Raw genomic sequence first — 22,772 nt, 5'->3', positions numbered from 1 at the left:
AGATAATTTTTTTCAATATTTACTGAAAAATAAAAACAATGTCGTACATGTAATAAGCTTATAGCCTGCGTCCACGACGACCTCCTTTTCTTCTGGTTGAGTCCGATGGAATAGGAGTAACGTCTTCGATACGACCGATTTTCATGCTTGAACGAGCTAAAGCGCGCAAAGCAGACTGTGCACCTGGACCAGGAGTTTTCGTCTTGTTACCTCCCGTAGCTCTCAATTTGATATGCAACGCTGTAATCCCTAGAGATTTGCATTTTTCTGCAACATCCTGTGATGATAAAGAGTTATGTTAACATACTTTTTTTTTTGTAACTTTAATTACCTGCTTATCAATTAATAATTATTGTTATATGTACATAAATAACAATAATTAGTATCTGACATTAGTACCTGAGCTGCCAACATAGCGGCATAGGGTGAGGCTTCATCGCGATCAGCTTTTACCTTCATACCACCTGTAACTCTCGCGATTGTTTCCCTAAATTCAAAAAACATAAATTTTAAATCCTACAATAACGTGGAAAAACTCGAGTTTGACACAAAACATATACAAACCTGCCGGACAAATCGGTAACATGTACAAATGTATCGTTGAAACTGGCAAAAATATGGGCAACTCCGAAAACTACCTCTCCCTCACGAAGTTGCGGTCCAAGTGATACTTGGACTTCTTCCTTTTGTACTTTGCCTCTTTTCGGTGGCATTTCTAAATAAAAACAGTTTTAACACTTGTTAATAAATGTTCTGTGTTGTGTAATTTTGAGACGAATTTTACAAAAACATTTGGAGGGTTATGACAGGCACAAGAGAAACATATTATTGTTAGAACATAAAACACTTTCACCTATTTGTATACCTTTAAATATAAGATCAATCTCACAGTAATATTTTACTTGTAAACATCTATTAACAGTTTTAACACATTGGACACGTTACTATTTCGCTAGATAATAATTTTATTAACACTTACCGTTAAAGTATTTGCGGACTACAATGACGCGTTTTAATGAATGCACCGTGGGATGCGCAGTAGCAGCCAATCAGAAGTAAGAACCTAAAGTTCGATACATTCGATATTCGGTGTTCGATAAAAAGATACAAACTCAATGCCGTACAGGGCACCGTCAACGCGCAATCAGGTAGGCAATAAAATTTTTATTTAGAATTGCAAAAGTTTTTAAAAACAAACAAGTTACTTTGTTTTTTTTTTTTTAATCGCATTTTTATTGAAGCACAAAGTTCTTCCATATACATACATATGTGTCTACAAGTAATTTTTAGCAACAATAAAGAGAATAATTTATATAATTTATATTTAACCACCTTTTAAATACAATCTTTGTATGTACCATGACACAAATTTTGCACCCTAAAGAAAATTTCATCACGTCGAAAATTATACATACGTTTAATCAATCTTCAACGAGAAAAAAAAACAAAAACAAAAAAAGAAACACAATAATTAATAATAATACGCGAAAAAAATCCCTTCGATATAAAAGTGAAGAATTGAGTTGTTAATTAGGTAAAGAGAAAGGAGAAACAATTATAGACTCGTGTCATTAACCGCAATACAGGAAGCTACTCAAAGAAAATTTCCATCTTCAGGAAATTCTTCGTAGGACATCGTTAATATACATAGAAGGATTTCTTATATCTTCTAATAAGCCTGCAAATATAATAAAATTACATATATATAAAATTTTTCATTTTTTAAGCCGTTTAACTATTGTCCAATAAAAAAAAAAAAAAAAAAAACTCGCTTGAACGCGTTACTCACCAACAATATCGCAAAACTCTTCAAACGATGTGCACGGTAGTAATTCATCGCGGTACGATGATAGCACACGTTCCGAAGCTTTTAACATGGCTTCGTCATTGTGTCTGATATATTCAGCCAAAACCGAAGGCCACTGGTCGTCGGATAAAACATAAACTTTCTACAATCGTGAGAAAAAAACGTTTAAATAAATATTAAATAATCGTCCGCGGTAAAAATATGATGAATTTAAAAATTTTGCAAACCTTGAAGAAGTTTGTATAAATGGCATCAACCAAACCGAAGAAGATTAAGGTACTCTTGTAAACGTTGTAATCCTTGGCGGTTGGCTCCGCGATGGTCTTCGTAGTGGCTGACGGAGACACGTAACGTTGATGCGCAAGAACCAGTAATCGATTTAGATGCGTAAGTCTGTGCGATTTCCATCGAGCGGGCGTATGCAAGAGCAACGAAAGCGTGCATTGGTATAAAGGACCCTCGGCTTCGTAACAACTGTCGAGCCACACCGAGCTAGACGGTTGATCCAGATAGGTCATCAAAGCTTTATCTTCTCTCGCTGCCGATCGTGTTCTGAAAAATCACATAAACAATTATTACTTATTATAATTTAATTACTTTACAATTTTTATGAAGTGTCGAAAGATACTCACGTATTGATGACATACAAAGCCATGTGTATTAAATACGGTACTATGTGCATGTTAGACTGAGGACCACCGCCGCCGGTGTCCTCGTGAAAGCTCTTCTCCTGAGCGAAGCGCAAGAGAAGCAGCTTCAAATCGTGAACGGTCGATGAATAGGATATATCGCGATGACTAGTACATTCTTGTAGATAAGTATTATGCCTCGCCAAACAGCTGGCGAAAGCAGACTCCGGAACCAGCGGACCCCATAAAGGCAACAGTCCGTTGCACTTTGTGTTGGCGTTCTGCAGCGCAGCGCTTTCCCACTCGTCTCTGGCGCGAGCCAAACGTACCGCGGCCATGTGGCAATCCACGTGAACCACGTTGAAGTGCGTGACAGTTGTGTAGCCTACGGTTTTACGTTGTTTCGTTTCGAACTCCTCCACGTTGCAGCGTTTTGTGAACGTGTAAATGCCTAACACCTGCAACGAATAAAATCAAATCAGCAAAAAACACACATTAGAACGAAAGAAGTCACACGCAGCCAAAAATCTTATCAATTTCACGATTATTCTCTCTTGATGTATTTATTCTTAGTTTATTTTATATAAAAATAAGAGCATACGTTACCATATTAGGTTTGAATTCGTATCCTTCGCGACAGATCACGCATATCAGTCCAGTCTCATCGCCCAGATCCTCCATTTGCTGAAGGATTGTCCCGCTGGCAGTGACCTGGCCTTTGTCGTTCGTCTGCATACCAAGTGCGCCCAATTGCCTCTCGCGCATTGCCATAGCCAAGCGTTTCTTCTCGCTACGTGTGTGCTGGCGAGCTTCTTCGATGAGCTCGGCTACTCGCTTATTAGTGCACAATGCTTCCAAAAGATTCTCCGCTAGTGAGCCGACGTGCTCATTTGAGGACACCTGTTCCAGTCTATGAATTATGCTAATAGTTACTTGAGAAACTGCCAACTGCAACATCAAGAAGCGACATGTTAGATCAAAGTGTTAGATCAACGAGAATCGCCATTTTTATTGATAAAAGAACAAACTGCCGTTTTACCTGCGTAGGTTCGTGATCCGTAGCTAATCCCGTGAGGAATCGTAGAATATATTTCAAAGCTGGTTTAGATATAAATTCTTTTAATTCGTCACTATCTGTACGCAAGAGCGTAGGTTTAAAGCACGGCGCATGTACCTAACAAACAAAAATAAAAGAGGTTTTACGTAGCACATATTATATTTAATTTTATTTAATTTTTTACTTACGGTAATATATTCAAAAGCATCTTTCACGATTCCCATGTTTATAATGTAATCCTTCAGCGTATTGCCAATTGCGTTTCGTTCAATGCCTTGAGTGAGTATGCAGAAAAGCTCTAGCTTCTGCTCGTCCTCCGGCGTGTGTTCAAAATCGAATTTGTAAAAGTTCAACACAGGCTTGAAGTAATCACACAACAACGCCATTTTTTCTTTATTGCCGTAAGTCAACGCTGCCAAAACTCTGGCAAGATGTGCGAGCACGCTCGCACTTTGTCTGACCGCCGTGGACTGTGTGCACGACAGGAGCGCCTTAATGTGTTCCGGGCCGCCGAGAGTACGCGAGAATGCTTCGAATTCGCTAAACGATTGCGATGCCGCGTTCGCCAATATTGTTTCCATGATCTGAAATCGAGATTATCACATTCATTGTTGACATCGCTCATAGTATCGCCAATATCGTACAGACGTTTTTCTTTGTACTTACGTCCAATAATTGTTCGGTGATTTTCGCTTGAGAATTTTCCGACTCCGTAGCAAGACAACGCTGAAGAACGTCCAAAAACACAGTGACCGCTCCTAATTCGGGTTTGCTTAGAACCTCTTGATTCTTTTTGACCTTCACACACAATCTGAACAATTTCAGTAACACTTGGAGAAGCGGCCTCGCTCGATTGATATCGTGTATCGCCGCTAATCTGTCCAGCATAACTTGCAGACCGCCGCAGTCCGCCAATACATTTGCCATTTTATAAACTTCCTCATTGTTCACCTCCTGTTCACTGCTAGCGTTCAAAGTCTCGACGAATTCCTCGGTTGCGTCTCCGAGAAGACCGCGCATGCGATATATCACGCGCATTGCGTCACACTCGCCACCTTCCAGCATCCAGATCTTCTTGTAAACCTAGACAAACAGAAAATATAACGTAAAATTCTTGACGATTATAATTCTTGAACGTATTTCTCACATCAAAAACTGGTAAAAGCCTCTTACTTCTTTAACGGGAAGATCCAGACTGATGATTTTGTTGTTGACGAGAAGTTCCATTCCGTTATCGTCTTCCAAAAGTGCGACCAACTCGCAATCTTGACAAATCTTATTTTTCACGTCTCTCATAAGTGGACCGAGTCCAGGTTCCAAGCTACTGTAAGGATTTCCCAACATTCTTCCCTATACAAACAGAAAGAGAAACGAATACATATCGTCTGTGTGAAAAAAATCTTTCTAAGACAAGCAGACGAGATCTCACTTGCAAGAAGTCTTCTTGTTGAGGATCTTTTTCGAGCGTCAAGAAAAATTCTCCGATATCGTTCTCTTCCGGATAAATGATCGAACACAATCTCTCAAATATGAATACCGGAGTGCGAATATCTTGAGGATTCTGTTTCTGTATCGTTTCCACACAGATTGCCATGAACGCCTTTGTTTCCTCTTCGGTACCTAATGACACGACGAATGAACAATGTTGTTTCAATACGAACATTACGATTAGAAAATATCAAAACGCAGAAAACTACCTGAAGTCATTTCTTCTAAAAGCTCCAGTAATTTCTCCTGGGTATCGTCGATCAGTCTGGTACGTTGAACGACGAGTCTTCTGAGCGACAGATAACCGTTCAAAACCGCGCCGACCAATCGACCTTTGTATTGTTGCTTAATGTTTTCTTGCTCCAAGAAAGTCGCCAACAATTCTGTGAGCATCTTCAACGAATATCCCTGAGCCAGATCGCTGGTTAAGGTGGTTTCTTCGAGGCGATGCAACTCTTCTATTTCTCGGGTCAAGAGATCCGCCAATAGAGTCATCACACCGCGCACCGCCAGAAATTGTTTCCAAGGCGACTGTCTGATTAAGCTTTGATACAACGTGAGAAACTCGGTACTGCTCTCGCCGGCAGTACGTAGCTCTTCTAAATAGCACGTAAGAAGAACCAGAACCTCCTTCTTTCTCTCTGTGCCTTGGCACAAGCTCTCGATCATGTTGCAAGCGACCTGTCGCGCCAGTCGTGAACTGGGATTGAAGAGAACCTCCTTCAGCCAAGCTCCGTCGGATAATTTCAGCGGCTGAACGCCGTGATGTCTTATGCAACGTTGATGCCACCTGTGACCGTATTTTTCCATCAGATACAACACTCGAGCTTCCTCTTTCTTGAGAGGTTTGTTGGCGGCTGATTCCGTTTTCTTAGTCGGCATGCGACGGAGCCACTCGGAATACGAATGTTTTGGATCGCCACTGATCCATTTGCCCACATCAATACTGATGCCTTCAGGCGGTTGCACCGTCGCCAGAGACTCGATCGTTTTATCTTTATTTTTCTTGGATATAGGTTGATCGGGTTTAATGAGTCCTTGCAAGATCTTCAGACACGGCAGTATGATGCTCTCCATTACAACGGGATTCTTCGATTCCTTACAAGCCGTTAAAAACAACTGCATTACGCAGCGTAACTTCTGTTCCCAGCACGAGTCCTCCTTTTGCACGAGCGCCGCGAGAAGAGCCATTTCGTGTCTTACGGCAACCGAAAGATCGGGAGTGGCGACGCGTCCGCGGAGCGTCAGCGTGATTCGATTAGTCAGAAGCGAACAGATCTCCTTCGTCGATTGCGCGTTGTCTCTCGTCACAACGCAAAGTAGTTGCCGCACTTCCTCTTGCATCTGCACCGTTCCCTTTCGCAGATTGTGTTCCACGAGTTCTTGAATCAGTCCCTGTTTGCACAGAACGTCTCTGGCTACGCTGTTGGTTGCCAAAGCGCGTAACAACGTCAGACAGTGTTCCGTGGCGGCGGACGCGCAACCGTAACAGCGTCCAATCGGTGAGATTATGGGTTCGTCCTTCGTAACGTCGTTCGCGCTGGTTGTGCCGTACGACTGCGAGCTGCCGCTGGTCTGACCCCGTTGATTTCTGTCGTACGCGACGAGCTCCTTGCGACAAGCTAGAACGCGTTGAATAATCTTGCTGAGCTCCTCGAAAGAGGTCTTGCATTCGCCGCAGTATCTCTGTGCGAGCAACTGAATCGCTTTGTTCACAGAGATGCAGGTACTGCCGGAAACCTGCAGACCATCTTCCAATCCACGATCCAGACGATGTTCGGATATCTTGATGAGAAGCATTTCCAGTGTCGGTTTGTTGGATATTAAAGTTTTGTACACTCTGTCAGCTTTTTCCAATAAAGTGTTGATGGTTGCCACCGTCTTCTTCCGATCGTCGTCGTTCTCTATGGGATCCACGGCGCAACACGGTCTGCCGGTTAAGGAATAGTCAAACTTGGCGTACTTGCAGAAGCCACAAGCGTGACACAGGAACGGATCTTTTTCGTCGTAATTGATCGCTCGACACTTGTGACACTGGAACACGTTCTCGCCGCAATTCGCACAAATGCCAGGATTCGCGGGCACGCTGGCGGAGCATCGCGGACATTGCAACGTCTCGGACGAGGCCTGAATGTTCTCGTAGAAATCGGCGTATTCGATCATGAGATTGCAGGCTACTATCGGCAACGGGAACTCCATCTTCACCTCCGTCTGACCCTGAGCGAGCGTGATCTTCTTCGCTTTGTGCCACATCGACGGTTTGTTCTTCAATTCCACGACAGCCTGCACCGATCGATTGTTGTAATAGATGTTGATGGTGCGAACCATTTTTGTTCTCTTCAAATCGCCTATACGTAGAGTGATGCGACTGATGGTGTGACTCCCGACCAGTTTCACGATCTGCGTCGTCGTCGTGAACTTGGAATCCACCTTGATCGACGACAGCTTGATGGTCGCCATCGGCACTTCCGGATTGTTACACACAAGACAGGGCTCGCTCTCCAGATAATAACCGTCCAATTCGACGAATTGCGCTAGATTTACGTAGAGATTGGCGTTGGGGTGACGCGCGAGCAATTGATTTTGCGCGTGCAACACGGCAACCGCCTGCTCCATGTACGTGTGCATCTTCTTTCCGGCGTGGGGAGTTTTCAAGCAGAAGTAACCCAGTAAATCGACGAACTGCGCTGCCTTCCTGCCGTAAGCCGGAAGCAGGGGCCACAAACGCCACAGAAGATCCAGCAAGACTTCCTGATCGGTTGGTCCGCAATTTCTGAAATTTCAAGTGCACATTTTTATTTGCGCATCTCTATTGTTGATATATAAAATTAAAATTATTATATAAAAAAAAATTAACAACTTACTTGTAAATTGCCAGTATAAGAGAATGAGCTTGCCAACGAACGTTCGTATTGTTCGTTTCAAGGAGGAAAGTCTGAATAAACTTCATCAATAATGTGGGATGCACTTGTTTCTGAATTTGTTCGACCAGAGGTAAACACTGCGTTTCCTCAAATCTGGCTTCCGAATCGGAATCCTCCGATTTCTCACGTTCGCGTCTCTCTCTCGTTCCGGTTGTCGGTTTAGAATCCTGATTGTAAATTTACACAAATATTATATCTTTGCTTTTTAACGACAAACACATAAATGATATCTATCATTTGATACATGATAATATACAATGAAGTACACATTGTTTTATGTTATATTTACCTTTGATTTGACATCCTTGGCTTCTTTGGACTTGGTATTCGAGCAAATAGCGCACTGCAACAACTGAAGCACCGTAGGACTCACGCCTTCGTCCAGGAGCGTCGATATTGCGAACAGATAAGACAAAACTGTGTTCTGTTTCAAGCAAAATCGTTGCCAGTTTCCCGTCCGACTGGTGGCGATTTCCACGCAGCACTTGAGATGTTCGATCAGCTCGACTAACGAGTCGTAAGGTAGATTGATTGAATGCGGACGTATGTTCGGTGGATCATATCCGCCTGTGGAGCAACACTGTTGTACGGATTGTATGTGCGAGATGAGAGCGTGAAGATCCCGCAGCTGTCTGTATTTTTCTTTATTGCCGCAGATAAAGAGCAACAATTTGCGCACTTGTCGTCTGACAAACGGCGTCTGATACGACATCATGTATTCGCAAAGATAGAAGTACCACGGCTGTTCGAACGCGGGCTGCACCATCGTGCTCTCCGTGTACTTGTGTACCTGATAAGGCAACCGTAATATCATTTCCGTCAATAATTGAGGATACGGTTCGAACACGTCGCCCGCGTGACCCTTGACGTATTGACGCAAAAAGAACGGCGACATATCCGGCGGCGACGTGGTGAGATGTTCTTTGAGCAACTGGCCTCCTATCATGGTACCGGATTCTTCCGTATTGGTGGTTTTCCAATAGTCGAGCAAGGCCTGTAGCAATGTCAGACAATAATCGATAATACCGGCTTTGCTCAATATCGCGGCGGTGGTTTGCGACACGAAGTTTGGATTCTCAGAGGAAGTCTTTGTGGCGTATTTCGAACGTGACATAAGAACGCTCAGCAAGCGCATAATAACCAAATGGACTTCTCTCTTGTTGTTGCGTTCGCATATGTTGGTCGTGTCGGGCTTGTCCATTTCCAATTCTTTCACGAGCATGTGCAACAAACGTTCCACACAGGCTTTGTCCTTTTCTTCTTGACCGTCAAGATCGGCGGTCAGCATCAGCATTACCTGCATAAACGGAATGGCAAGCACTCCGCGAACGTTTACCAAATTGGGCACGAACTGCGTAAACTTGTCCAGCAATAAGAGCCGGACGGCGTGCAGTTTAACAGTGATTTCGCCAGACGTGTCGTTTTCCTGTTCGACACCTTGTTCTTGCTCGGTGCCTTCTTCTTGTTCGGTGGTGGTGAAAGTTGTCGGAACATCCAGAGTGGTGGTTTCAGAGCGCGGTGCTTGATTGACCGCGATCCCGATTGGAGGTATAGCGTTGTCCGGAGCGTTGTCTCCGTAAGCGGAGCTCCTGCCGGAAACGTTATGCTCTCCCGTCATGCTGTCAACGGCGCTGCCTCCGCTATCGCTACCGCCGCTCTCGCTACCCTTGCTACCACCGCTACCACCTTGCTCGGCGGGAGACGTTCGAAGCGTGCTGCCATCGGTGGCGGCGGTTGATCCCTCATCGTCCGAGCCACCTGCGGACGCGGTCGTATCGGAATAATGTCCGCCTTCCTGTCCCTGAGCAGCATTTGGAACTTGAACCAATCCCTGCGCCGCCAAGTTTTGCAAGCTTTGCAACGCGGAGCCGCTCAGATTCTGAAGACTCTGTATACCTTGCAGATTGGGAAAACCAGCTTGTTGGAATCCCTGTCGAAGCGCTTGCAGATCGGCGCCTCCTTCGTGATCTTGCAAACTTAGAGCTATCGCCAGTTCCACCATAGCCTCGTCGTCGGCGTCCGTCGGCACGTCCAACAATTGCGGGAAGTTACCCGCGCCGAGCATGGCCGCCAACGGTTCCAACGGATGATTGACCACTCGGGCGGAAACCGAGTTTTGATTGCTCTCAGCGCCGAGCATAGACGCCACTCGATCAACAGCTTCCACGGCTTCGACGATGTCGAATTGCTGCTCCACATCGCGCTCGACCGTGTCCTGGGAAGCTTGCGTCCGCGGAACCAACGCGGACTTCTCTTCGGTCTCGGCCACCACACCCGGAGTGCTGCAGTTCGGGGGACTCGGGATGTACACCCTTCTGCGTTTGTATCTAGGTCTGAGCACTCTGATTATCGCGTGCTTCGCGCTGAAACTGATTGTGGTGTCGGATGATAGCAGAAGCTGCAGATAAAGTTTCGCGGCAATCGGAGTATTGTTCTCAACGTCGCATATCGCGAACGCGTGAATGATTTCGACGATGGCGTAAACCGTGCCCTCGGCGTGCGTGAGTCCCGGCACGACTACCGGAGCTAACGCCAGATTGTCGGGATACGCTGCGTGCAGAGACCACAGTATCTCCATCAATTGTATGACCAAGTGCTGATTTTCGTCCGCCTTTGTGCTCGCGTAAACTTCCAATCGATCCTTTTCGAAGACGGGTACTAAAAAAAACAAACAATTCCAAATTGTTACGTAATTCCGGTTTTACTCTTCGAAAGTTTTTATTTTTTTTTTTACTTGAAAACATCAGAGAGCAACACTAACCGCTACTTTCGTCGATTGATTTAGTTGCGTGCTGTTCGGAAAATTTCGCGAGATTGTGCGGGCGTGACACCGCAACAGCGCGAACGATAAGTACAAGTCTGTAAAAGTTCTCCGGATCGATGTCCGAGGGATCTGCAGCTTCCCTCATTGATTTCAGGGATTCGAGCACGTGCGACAACAACACGTGATCCTGAAAAAAAAAAATAACGCGTGCACGCGCGTAATTGTGCATTTATAAATAAAATTCTTAATTCTCCTTAATGAACACTCGATCGCGTTAAAAAAAAAAACGCACCTCGTGAAGATGATACGCCTGTTTGGTGTTGTGAAGAGCAGCTAGCAGAGCCATCGTGTACATTTGCACGGGTATTGGCGTAGGCAATATCAACAACTGCGACGCGACGTCGATCGCCGTGGTCTTGAGCGCGGATTTGTTATCGTCTTGCAGAGACAGAATGAAGGCCGATTCCAAGACCTCGAGAACGCTGGCTGTTATTCTGCAAAAAGTTCACAAAATTGTTAATTAGATTTTCCGTTCACTTACGCATTGTTGATTGGCAGTAAGAAAAAATAAACCAACATGTTACACACAAAAATTTTTGACACTAATTTTCTCAGGTAAAGTTTTTGTCGTCATTATTTCTTGCATCGCATAAAATTTCAAATCGGAAACAAACTTCTTCTTTACACAACGTTTCTATCGCTTGTAAATAAATTATTTACAGATCGACTAACAATCCAATCTCCCCCCAATTGATCAAATCTATTCCTCTCTCTCTCTCTCTCTCTCTCTAGCTTTGAGATATTAAAATTTAATACCGTGTTCCTTACCTTTCTATCGCAGTATCCTTTGTTCTGTTACACAACATCGCATGAATCAAAGAAATGCAAAATATTTTCTTTATAAAATGATTGACTTATGTAATTCACACATATATTAAATTTAATGTAAATTTGTCGATACGTACTTGTCAATTGAGGACAATGGCGCAGGAGAAACGACAGCGTTGTCCGCTTCGTTATTGATTGTCGTTACCGGCGCGGATGATGGTTGACACGACTGGATTTCCTCTATCTCCTCAGGCCATCCAAATGTGTCCTTAGTTTTGCCGTATCTTCACAAAAGAAATTGGTATTTTATTAAATTGTATTTTTTTTTTTTTTTTTTTTTATCTTTTGTACGTTAAAAAAACACTCGATATAATATCGCAACAACACTAACATCTTTATCGAATCGACCATGATGACGCCATCGGGATCTTGGGACGGTCCGAAAGTGATCGTCAGCTTCTTGTCCGCTTGAAGACTCTCTTCTCTCGTTAAGGGAATGTCGAACCAACGGCTTCTGGTTAACGTGGTTCGAATACTTCTGCCGAAAATCTTTCGAGAACAAACAATTAAAAACATTTCATCAAGTTCAATTCGAATGAAACTTATTCTTATATACGCGCTGTGTATCAAAAACTTACCTCGACGTATAAAGGCACTCTCAGAACGTCTTGATTGCCTAAGAGCACTCGTATTCCCGTCATCACCATAATCGCGTCGTTATTCGTAACTTCGACGTTAAAACCCGTCGCTTTCGTGGAAACCACGTACATCCCGGTGGTGTTCAAACGGTGCTTGATCTGCGAGGTGTTGTAGATCTGCAGCAGATCGTTGCCGCCGAATTCAACGTCCGGCATCACTTGACAGTGCTCGAAGAAGTCGATGGGGAACGTGACGGATCCCGACGGTTTTCCCATCTTGTTGGTCTTCTTCTTTCGGCTGGGTTTCATGGCGCAAATGGTATTGACCGGTTTCACGGCGGACGACATCCAAAATCCGGTCTGTTCCATGCTGGCCATGTAAATTCGGAGACTTCCGTCCTCGCACAATAATATCAAGGTCGTTCGGTGTTCGGCGTTCGAGCTGGGATGTCTTATCGCAACCATGTCCATGATCTTCGCTTTCGCCGGCACGATTTTGATCTCTTGTATCATAATCGTGTCCGGTTTGATCATCAGTATCACTGGATTGTTGCTGGTCTGAAGCATAGAGCAAATCAGTCCGGGATGATTCGCAACCTCGCTCCATTGGCACAGAGGCTGTTGTTGATTGTTGTTGGGTTTGTTCCCGTTTGTTTTGTTACTCGCGAGATTGATCTGAAACACCAGTCTGATGTCGGAGTCCATGTGTTGCAACGGAGCTATGAAGCTCTTGCCGCAGGCGTAACTGAAGAACAGCAATTGCAGAGCGTGAGAATAATAAATGGATACTCCTCCGCCGCCCACTTGGCCGTTGTCTTTTATCTCCGGATGATAAACATCCAGTGTGTTCGTCACGTAGAAAGCACCGTGTTTGGCTTGACTCTCCTCGTCCATCGCTTGGCTGTAAATGTATCCGGCTGAGGACATGAGCAACATGTGAAACGTGCCGTTCTCCGCGTGCATGAACGTGCAATCTCTTATCTTCCCGGTCGGCACCAGGAAGTAATACTGCGGACTCAGCGCGTCCTTTCCTAGGTCGTAAATTTTCACAAAATCGGCGGTAACCAGTGCCAATTGCGTCTGTGCGCCGGGAAGCCACAGAGCTTTGATAATGAAGTTTCCGCTTTCCAGTTGAGGATGCAGAACCAAATGATCGGACACGGTTCCGGAACTGTTGAACGTAAGTACGTGACAATCTTTGAATCCGCAAACGGCCAGGAAATCCTCGTTCCACTGATTCCCGGTGACGGAAAGAACGGTGAAAGGTACTGGTGCAGAAGCGAGTCTTGTCAGCGTTAACTTTCTCTTCGACGAGTCGGCTTGCTTCAAAAGGGCGCTGAGCTGCAAGACCGTTATCTTTCCCTTCTCGTGCGACACAGCCAGATGTTGACGTTTGCCGTGTGGCGAAGACAGACAGCACATAGCGACGCGTCGTATCATGTGAGCCGACAGCAATTGTCTGATAGTCTGACCCTGATCCCCCGAATAGTTCATTCGAACGTTCTCAAACGCGCCTTCTTGAGAACCCAAGGTCGGAAGCATAAGTTGATCCGTGTACTCGAACTTCTTGCCGCTCGTGTGCAACCGCAAAAGCGCCAATTGAGCCCGCACGTAGCAACCGATCGGAGCGTAACGCTGACAGTACTCCTCTACTGCAGGTATCAACGCGCGTGTCAAATCGACCAACGAGGATACCAGTCCGCTTTTCCACAACTGAGAGTATATCCAGTCCTTCGATGATTCCAGATGTTTCGTCAGATAAGTCAGTCTTTGAGTGTCGCGTCCGGCTATTTCCTGTTTGCTGTAAAAGTGCACGGGACTGGACGCTCTTCGGCGTAAGCTGCTCGTGAGGAGCAGACTGCTTTCCGCGGGAACGGATCCGACATTGTTGTACGGTATGTTGCTGCTCACTTGATGCTCCGAACTCTGAGGACTGCGCTTCGTCAACGCCTGGCAGGATCCGTCGTCCTTGGCGCCGCAGTCGCAGAAGAAGTTCCCGTATTTGGCGTAAGTGAGATCGTGTCCGCGATGACAGACCCGAGCGCACACCGTGCACACACCTACGCCGTCGACCATGTTACACGTATGGCAATGATACCAGTGCTGATTCATGAATTCCTTTTGCGTGATCGTGAAGGTGCACAGCTTGTTGCAGAGACTGTCCTCGTCCGAGTCCTCGGCCGCGCTGTCGTCGTCCTCGTGAGGAATTTCGTCCACCCAGTCGCTGTCGTTGACGTCGTTGTTCGGTAGAGCGCCTTCCCAGGGCGGACTGTTCGCGCGATCTTGGGACTGCGCTTGCTGCGGGCAAATCGCGCCCACCACATCGGCTATGTAGTTTAGCATGCAACAGCCCGCTTCGATGTACGGAGTCGGTTCGTCGAACGTCTGCAGATCCTTGTTCATTATGTGATCCTTGCAAAGTTCGACCCATTCAATGGCCGCTTTGAACAACAACGCGTGTCCTTTTTCCGGCACGGCGTCGGCCAGTGTGGACATAATTTGCATCAATTCCGGAAAACGATTCGCTTCGATGGTCGGAGAAAGAATGTGGTACGTTAACGGTATGAGAGCTTGAAGAATGGTCACAGAAACGCTAGCGTTGCTCTTATCCTTTACTATATAATTCGTGAGCGCCCATAAGAAACGGCTGTTCTCGTGAGTCGAGTGTGAGTCCTCGTCTTTGCTTGTCGCAGGCTGATTGCTGGAACTGTCGGAAATCGCCCACTGACCTTGTTCGTTATTGGACGCGTTGTTTCTTTCGTCCGGTCTCTGACTCTCCTCCGGAGTGCTCGAGACGGTCACCAATGTATTCGCTGTATTGACCGTGGGTGTTGGCACGTTAACCGTAGAAACGTTCTCGACCACGTTCGTTGCTCCCAATATAACGTGTCTCAACCAGGTTTGCAGCTTCTCGCTCTCGATATTGGCAAAATTGGTCACCGAATTGCAGAGATGATCTAGCAATATGTCGTTTGCTTTCTCAGCTGTTCTGAATAACACGTTGAAGAAGTGCAAAACGTACGTGCTGAACTGCGGCGTAGCTTGAGGCGACGTTATAGACAGCAAGACAGATACAAGACTGTGATTTGTGTCGTGAACGAAGAACAAATACAGAGCTTTGCATCCGAGAGGCTTCTCCAACAGTCGCTCCCAATAGTTCATACACTGTCTGAAGATCTCCTCGTGAATTACGATACTGATAGATCCGTCCGCGTTATCGGTGTACTCAACTATCAGATTGTAGATGTGATTTATCATGAACATGTGCTCTCGCAGATATCGCGTTTCATTGTCTCCAGCGGTCTCGTCGTCGAACAACTTGTCCAGTATACCCGTGACCTTTTCACGAAGATAATCGGTACGTGCGTCCAGTAACAACGCGATCAGAACATCTACGGCTTGGGTGTGGGTCTCGGACGATTGCTCCGGGATTGTCGCGGGCGTGATAAACACCTGCATGAACGAGACCAAACTGTGCAGCAGATTCTTCAGCGACGGATTGATGGAGAACACCGGATACTGAGACAGAGAACCGACGTGATAATTGACTATGCTGAAAATGTAGTTTTCCGACGGTATTATGTCGTTCGCGTAGGCGTTCCAGGACACGGAAGAGTGAGCGATGGCGTTCCACGTGTCCACGCCGGATTGAACGCAATGCGGCAGGAAGGACACTATCGGCTTTTCCGTTCCCCAGCGCGCATTGCCTATGGACAGTATGTTGTTCACGATCAGATAGTTTCGCGTGCTGTAATTACCCTCGTCCTCGGCGGAATCGAACATGCGATACAACATGTTCGATTGGCACGATAACAAAATAGCCTTTGTCAGCGACACAAATTGCGGCAGAAGATCAATTATCATCTTGACTCTGATCAGACTTCCGGACTCCGCATTCTGCGCGCTCTTGGACGTGTCGGTATTCTCGGTAGTGTTCTTCGATATGTTCTCGTCCATGAGAACCTGCAACTTTCCCACTACCGAGTTCAATATGCACAGGGAACCGAGTTTCGGCAGCGACGCTTTCGGCATCAGTTTGTCAGTGGCGCTGTACTCGGGCATGAGCGAGAGCATGCAATTCTTCGCAAGAGTGGCGTCGTATTTCACCGAGTTCACGGTCGACGAAACAGTTTTCAACAAATTCTCGGCGTATTGCGTGTACATTCCCTGCTTTATCAGGCAGTCCTTCATCCAACCGGTGAAGGTTTTATACGCCGCTCTCGGTCCCCACACGAACGAATGGAGCAGCATAGGCCCGGCCGGTATCTCCTCGCCGAGAGCGAGTTTGTTCATGTAAGGAGTCGAAGGTGGTAACATCAGTAGCAATTCCCAGCATATAGTGAAGCAATACTGAATCGCGCACAAGCCGGTGAACGTGATCTTGTCCTTGTTACTCTCGGCACCTTTTTCGTATCTGTCGCTCTGATTGAGCACATTCAGAATGTCGATCAGCGCGTCGACCAGAAGGGGATACTTCATCTTATCCGGTGTACCCAGAATAAAATTACAGGCCTGTAAAAAAAAAAAAAAATAAAATAAAATAAACTCTTACAAAATTCGAATTCCACGTCGAATTGTCTTCGCGGGATTAATGAACAACGCACCAATCCGTCTAATTTTGGCACATCCTGATTATTTCGATCTGTTCTCGACAAACTGTAAAAACGCGGCTTCATCGAAAATTCGTCTTGCGAACTATATTGACGATGTTTGTCCTCTATTCCGGCCCAAGGAGTGAATGCCCTGGTGGTCTGTTTATTTCCGTCTTTTGTGTCGCTTACCAAACTTGTAGCAGAAAACAGATTCCATTCTACCTGTGTAAGGAAAGAAAAAAAAATATTTAGACACACACGTGTGTGTGTGTATATGTACATATTTATTTGTACGACAATTGTAAAGTAAATGTACAAGACGTTTACTACCACTCAGGTGACACTTTCACACTGGTGACCCTGGTATCTTGCATTATCTTTGCATTAAATTAGATAATAGTTTTCCTCTAGCATTTAATACATTTTGTTGTCATCAAAGAGTCACATTGCAAATGGTAAATTAATAATTGTGACAATTATTCACTTATTATTAATTAACATTGCAACGTATAGCGATGACGAAGAATGATTAAATGCACTTGTGATTTGAAACTTGTATTCGACAGAAACTAACCAGCGTATTTGTGTTCACTTACGTGTTCAAGCAACACTCGGTGCGCGTCGTACAAATGTTTCATCATATATTCGAGCAGCAGTAACAATCGGGACAAGTGTAACACTTGAAAATCTTTCATGGGCGTTTTAACCGCTTCGCTGCAACGTACCGCGCCACTTCCGGTCACAAGTAACACAGATTTTTTCTGCATTAAATTCAGAGAATGAAATAGAAAGAGAACCAATTGAGCGTGTTCCACATTCAAATCTGCAAATTGACATCAATATATTTAATAGCAACGCACAAGCAAAAATCGAATTGAAGATTAAAGTAGAAGAGACCTGCGTGTGATTTTGAGAAAAAAAATATTTTGTTTTTATTACATACCTTCATTCTCAGCTTCGTAGGTTGTTTGAGGATTGCATACATTTTCGACCAAAGTTGTTACCAATCGATGCCATATGCTTATGCATGCAGCTTCCCTTTCTGGTTGAGGTTTCAATTGCAGCACCTAATTACGAATATTGTATTTTTTTTTGGAAATAGAAACAAGAAACAAGAAAGAAATAGGAAATATAAAATATCAAAACTAACGTACCTGAGCTAGTACTCTGAGAGTTCGTGGATACACTTGAAGAGGCCAAGAGGATGAACTATTGCCTTCTGTAGACCAGGGACTTACACCCAAGTGTTGGAGCAAGGTATTCTGCAGAGATTCGCTTAATGTGTTCCACGCGAGTAAGTTGTGAGTGTAACGACTTAAAGCTTGAGAGAATTCCAAATACATAGCAGTTAACGTAGCGCCGTAAAATGTGGAAATTGTGCCTGAAAATGCACAATATTCTCTTAATATTTCGAATATTTAATGTGAATTATAACACGTAAAAAATTACAAAACACATAAATTATAAAAGGTACGTACACAGATTTCAATAACTTTTACCTGTTTCGGTTCTAGCTGTTTCATGATCCAGATCTCTTATGATCGCTGCCAATATGACCATTTGTTGCTCGACCAAACCGTTCACCACATATTCCCGAACATACGTACTTCTACTACCAATTAAGTACTTGTTCATAAATTGGAATATTTTTGTTGCGAGCGAAATATACTGAGAAAGAAACAATCAATATTAAATTTTTTGCAATAATCTCACGGAGATATGTTGTATTTTTCAATATTATATTTTTTGATAAAATAAATTTAAAAAAAAAAAAAAAAACATACACCATGTGGCTCTCGATTGTCGGGAACAATAGTAGTAGTGGTGGTACGTTCCGCACTCGCTTCATTGTTTGTTTCTTTGTTGGTGTTTGTGGAAGTCTCATCTGACGGAGCAAGAGTTTCTTCAAACCACAGTCCCAAGATAGGTTCGCTGTCCTCCTCTATTGACATAACACTTTGTTTTATACATGCAGCAAATACGTACCAATAAGTTAATAAAATTATTAGCAAGTACAATTATAAGCAAGCGCAATTCATTTAAACGCATTACACATTGCACATAAAACTTTTTAATATAATAATTTATTTATTTAATATAATAATTTATTTATTTATATAAAAAACATGAAAAACATTATATTTCATATTAATATTAATAAAATATTTAGTGATCTGTATATTCCAGAGATAAGTAAACTATATCAGAGAAATGAATACACAATGTCACCTTCATCAGTAGAATTTTCCGAACAACTCAAAAGATCCTCATAGTATGTTGTGGAATCTGACTGACTCAGTGCATCTCCTTCCAAAGAATGTTTCTGCACTCTTTTCAGTGTGCACGCCTGCATAACAAAATAAAATTTATAAAATTAATTTACATTATCTGTGTTTGTTTCAATATGTGTTTATGAGTCACTGTATTTTATGAGTCACCAGCGACCTACAGTAGACTTTTACCTTTCTGTAACTAATAGTAGCAAGATAAAAGAGCAGATGATTCAACGGCACTGCTTGTAGGAATGTCACCGCTCTCTGTAACGCTGTAGCGGTGGACAGAATATCCAACGCCGCTGGTTCAGGAACCGCCACGACTAAATCGGTACTGGCTTCGATAGACACGTCTTCGAGAAGCGCGCTCATCAAATTAAGCGCGTGCGAGGCCAACGCCACTGACAATACGCCAAAACCCTGTTGCCTGATTACATAAAAACAAATTTTTCCTTTGTACAATACCGATATATAAAATCTTCTCTTTGAGAATTTATTGCAAAATATAAAAACTTATATAAAAAGAGTTTGAAAAATATTTTCAACAGTCACATTCACAAAAATTAGATAATACAAAATAACAATTACACTTTCATAAGATTAACACGTCCGCTTCCATCACGAGCCTTGCTTGGGGATTTTCCCTTCTCCTCTTTTCCTTTGTCTGCAGCGCTAAAACTGCTCACGCTCAATTGCGCTTGCAATCCCGCGACTAGGAGCCACACTCCAATGAGTAAATGATTCTGCAGAATCTAAAATAAAGCGCAAATAATTTTTTCAGAGATTAGCGCACAACATGTCTCGAGTTTCAACACGCTGTGTGTGCCAATATTTATTTTACAAATAAAAGTAAAAAAAAAAATCTTATAAAGCTTTGTTCAAAATCAAAACCTCATCACACTTACATGTCCACCCGCGCGTGTGCTATTTTTGATTATGTTTGACACCTGTCCAAATATTTCTAGACTCTTTTCGACAACTGTGATCGCTAGAGTATCGTATTCCTCGTCGGTCGTTTTCGCGTTTTGATTGGACTGATTACTCGCCGCGGTATTCGTGCTGCACTTGGGCGACACGGCGTTTGTTATGCCGACTATACTCGACGCTGTCGCGTTCGCGATCGAACAATACAGACAAGACATTGTCAGTAACGACAGCTTTTCCAATTTCTCCGGTGTCAGAGGCTCGAGTATTGGCAGAGATATCACACTATGTACAATATTGATATCGCTAACCACAGAGTGCAAGCTGTGTCTTATTGTATGCGCCTCTGACGTGTTGGCCGGCAGGCTGAATCCTTTTTTAGACAAATACGCCTGATACTTTCGTGTGTAGCGCGACAAGTGCGGTAGATTCAAGCACATGTCCAGCAAGATGTCACTTGCACCCATGTTCTGCAGAGTGCTTATGTTGTTTGAAATAAACATCATCTGCAATGTGATAGACATATTACGTTATTATAGCGTTATTATAAGAAAATTACAAATTGTGTAAAAACCTATACACTTTAAATTAACCCAGTTGTACTAACCTTGATGTCAGAATGTGTCTCGCTTGTGGTACTGGCGCTTTTGCTTGAGATATTAGTGTTCTTGCTCGCGCCATCAGTAGAATTTTCACTCGCCAGAATAGATGACGATGAAAAATCTTGCAACGGCATTGTCAATTGCTCGAAGATACTGGTAGACAAATCACAACGAGACCGCATAGACTCCTTTACTATTTGCGGAGAGGTTTCCTTTTCTTTTCCACCTGACGGAACTGTCACGTGAGATGGTATTTTGGAATTTTTCACTACAAACGCCAGTGCAGTTTCCTCTGCGGATGTGAGTAACGATTGTCCGGTACATAGTGCACGTATTGCGAGTAGCAACTGTTTTGTGGTCAAGACCGTGGGTGCTGTATCTCCGGGTTGCACCTGATGCTGTGGCAGCTTGTCCACCAGATAAGCAAGCAGCACTTTGCATGCTTGACAAACTATAGATATTTGACTCTTGGTAACTAAAGCAAAAAGATAACAAAGTTTACACACACATACATATGCACATGCATATCTACAAATTATTTTTAAATATTCATAAATTAGATCATCATTTTAAATATTTGTTTCACAACTGTATCAAACAAGTAAAAACAAATATTTATATTCCAAGCAAACTAGAAAGTAATGTCCTTTGTTTCGCACGTATACGTTGAAAAAAAAAAAAATGTGTTTCAATCTATTAAAATAACCTCCTTAAAATAACTGGTATCAATAAATACACTTTGCACTTGGAAGTCAAGTCTTTTCTACACTTTCCTAACCAGAGATCTTGCTCTACCTTGCCATAAAAAAACACATATACCAATACATTACTTTCCGGTTTCTCTTGATAAACAAACTTTGTATACACGCCCTGTTTGGGAGAGTTTTTGCCACACAGGCCAGAACGTTTGCTCGAACGTTCGACTTACACGTATTCGCGCAACCGCTAATGCAATCCGCGGCCAAGGCAGCGACCGCCGTGTAAAAAGTGCCGTATTGATCCTCGTGGGAGACGAATTTGTTTTCGCTGAAACCAAACGGAGCAAAATGTGTGAGAATCGAACGAGAGAGAGAGAGAGAGAGAGAGAAAAAAAAAAATACACATCGCAAGAATATTATCGAAATAAGGTGCGGGCATCCATTTCTGTGGTGTCATCAAGAAGCGGTGTACGTGTGTACGCGTATCGCCAAGATTTGAACGTTCGCGTTTCGATTTCCCTCAAATCGGCAAATCGGCACGTACCTTTTGACGATGGTCTTCACGAGATCGATAACATCGGCTTTGTTGAACGAGTGCGGCGGCGACGTTGCTAAAATCGGTTTCATCACCGAAGGCCACTCGTCGTGACCACCGCTCTTGGCAGCCATTTTTAATATACTGATAGTACTGACTCACAACTGCGCACAGCTGTGCTTCTTGCACCGAGAACGAGAAGTCTGCCCTGCCTGTCCGCCTGCCGTTCTCTCTCCGTCCTTTCCCACTCAATTTTTCGAGTTCCAAAAAAAAAATAATATGCGCGCATGCGCAGCTAATTGAACGCAGTAACGCCACCTTTCCGTTCGCAATTGTGTGGGGTAACTTATAAACTTGCTTTTTTTTTTTTTTATACTAGCACATCACACAGACGCGCGCTACGCGCACGCTATTATTTTTATTTTAACATATTCCGTCAGTAGACACAACATGTCACCGCGATGACAGATAGTATATACGTCTTATAAAACCATGTAATACACATATAAGAAATGTCAGAAATAACGCATGAAAATCAAATTTAAAAAATAGTGAGAGAGAGAAGTGGAAAAACAACACGTGACAGGGAAAAGGGTAAAAAAGAGAATATTATATATATTATATGTAATATTCTATATCTATATATAATACACACACATACGCATATATGTGTATATATATATATATATATATATATACCGTAATCACGTGACCGAAGTCAGTAACACCGCCGCGGTCGCGCGACCGAGGTCATTGACCTTCTCCCACCAAAACCGCGCGCCCGAGGTCAGTGGCCTGCCAAGTCCGCGCGGCCGCGGTCAGTTACCCCTTCCCCCACCAAGGCCGCGCGCCAAAGGGCAGTGCCCAGCCAAGGCCGCGCGGCCGAGGTCAGTGACCCCGCCTAAGTCGCACGGCGGAGGTCAGTGACATTACTGTAGTATGTATATAATACATATAATACAATATAAAGTATAATATTATAAATATATAATAAATAATAAAGAGAGAGAGAG

General features: G+C 43.8%; 2 protein-coding genes across 4 annotated transcripts; both read right to left on the bottom strand.

Annotated features, from left to right (window-relative positions):
• Positions 1-3: 3 nt before the first annotated feature.
• On the bottom strand, positions 4-1,036 carry LOC109863568 (40S ribosomal protein S14a). Of its 2 annotated transcripts, none has more exons than XM_020443846.1 (4): positions 980-1,036; positions 565-715; positions 400-487; positions 4-277 (listed from the first exon to the last, which is right to left on the bottom strand). In XM_020443846.1, exons 2-4 carry the CDS (start codon positions 711-713, stop codon positions 59-61), a joined length of 456 nt encoding a protein of 151 aa, XP_020299435.1. In that variant the 5' UTR covers positions 714-715; positions 980-1,036; the 3' UTR covers positions 4-58. The 2 variants fall into 2 exon arrangements, with proteins under 2 accessions (XP_020299435.1, XP_020299436.1); XM_020443847.1 differs by lacking the exon at positions 980-1,036 and adding an exon at positions 866-967.
• A 187-nt stretch (positions 1,037-1,223) lies between these two features.
• LOC109863639 (E3 ubiquitin-protein ligase UBR4) lies at positions 1,224-21,970 on the bottom strand. 2 transcript variants are annotated; one of them, XM_020443993.1, is made up of 32 exons: positions 21,769-21,970; positions 21,455-21,552; positions 20,532-21,001; positions 19,906-20,430; positions 19,589-19,752; positions 19,190-19,427; positions 18,957-19,074; positions 18,512-18,669; positions 18,227-18,395; positions 17,882-18,108; positions 17,671-17,794; positions 17,324-17,550; positions 16,740-16,949; positions 12,136-16,647; positions 11,889-12,046; positions 11,635-11,781; positions 11,498-11,521; positions 10,962-11,163; positions 10,667-10,856; positions 8,195-10,563; positions 7,846-8,072; positions 5,191-7,754; positions 4,923-5,113; positions 4,667-4,843; positions 4,160-4,576; positions 3,682-4,077; positions 3,476-3,610; positions 3,043-3,384; positions 2,440-2,894; positions 2,035-2,359; positions 1,790-1,949; positions 1,224-1,678 (listed from the first exon to the last, which is right to left on the bottom strand). In XM_020443993.1, the coding sequence occupies exons 1-32, from the start codon at positions 21,891-21,893 to the stop codon at positions 1,614-1,616; spliced, it is 15,909 nt and encodes a 5,302-aa protein (XP_020299582.1). In that variant the 5' UTR covers positions 21,894-21,970; the 3' UTR covers positions 1,224-1,613. The 2 variants fall into 2 exon arrangements, with proteins under 2 accessions (XP_020299582.1, XP_020299583.1); XM_020443994.1 differs by lacking the exon at positions 11,498-11,521.
• Positions 21,971-22,772: the final 802 nt, after the last annotated feature.

Source organism: Pseudomyrmex gracilis, unplaced genomic scaffold (genome assembly GCF_002006095.1).
Source record: "Pseudomyrmex gracilis isolate BER0280 unplaced genomic scaffold, ASM200609v1 scaffold_11, whole genome shotgun sequence".
Taxonomy (NCBI): Eukaryota; Metazoa; Arthropoda; class Insecta; order Hymenoptera; family Formicidae; genus Pseudomyrmex; species Pseudomyrmex gracilis.
Note: the sequence above shows the minus strand (reverse complement) of the source record. Positions and strands in the feature narration are given on the sequence as shown.

Coding starts and splice junctions, on each gene's coding strand:
- LOC109863568 (XM_020443846.1), bottom strand. CDS start 713: ATGCCACCGAAAAGAGGCAAAGTACAAAAGGAAGAAGTCCAAGTATCA. Junction 488..564: donor GTTACCGATTTGTCCGGCAG/GTTTGTATATGT, acceptor TTTTGAATTTAG/GGAAACAATCGCGAGAGTTA. Junction 278..399: donor CCGCTATGTTGGCAGCTCAG/GTACTAATGTCA, acceptor TTATCATCACAG/GATGTTGCAGAAAAATGCAA.
- LOC109863639 (XM_020443993.1), bottom strand. CDS start 21,893: ATGGCTGCCAAGAGCGGTGGTCACGACGAGTGGCCTTCGGTGATGAAA. Junction 18,396..18,511: donor ACAATCGAGAGCCACATGGT/GTATGTTTTTTT, acceptor TTTCTTTCTCAG/TATATTTCGCTCGCAACAAA. Junction 8,073..8,194: donor CCAAGGATGTCAAATCAAAG/GTAAATATAACA, acceptor ATTTACAATCAG/GATTCTAAACCGACAACCGG.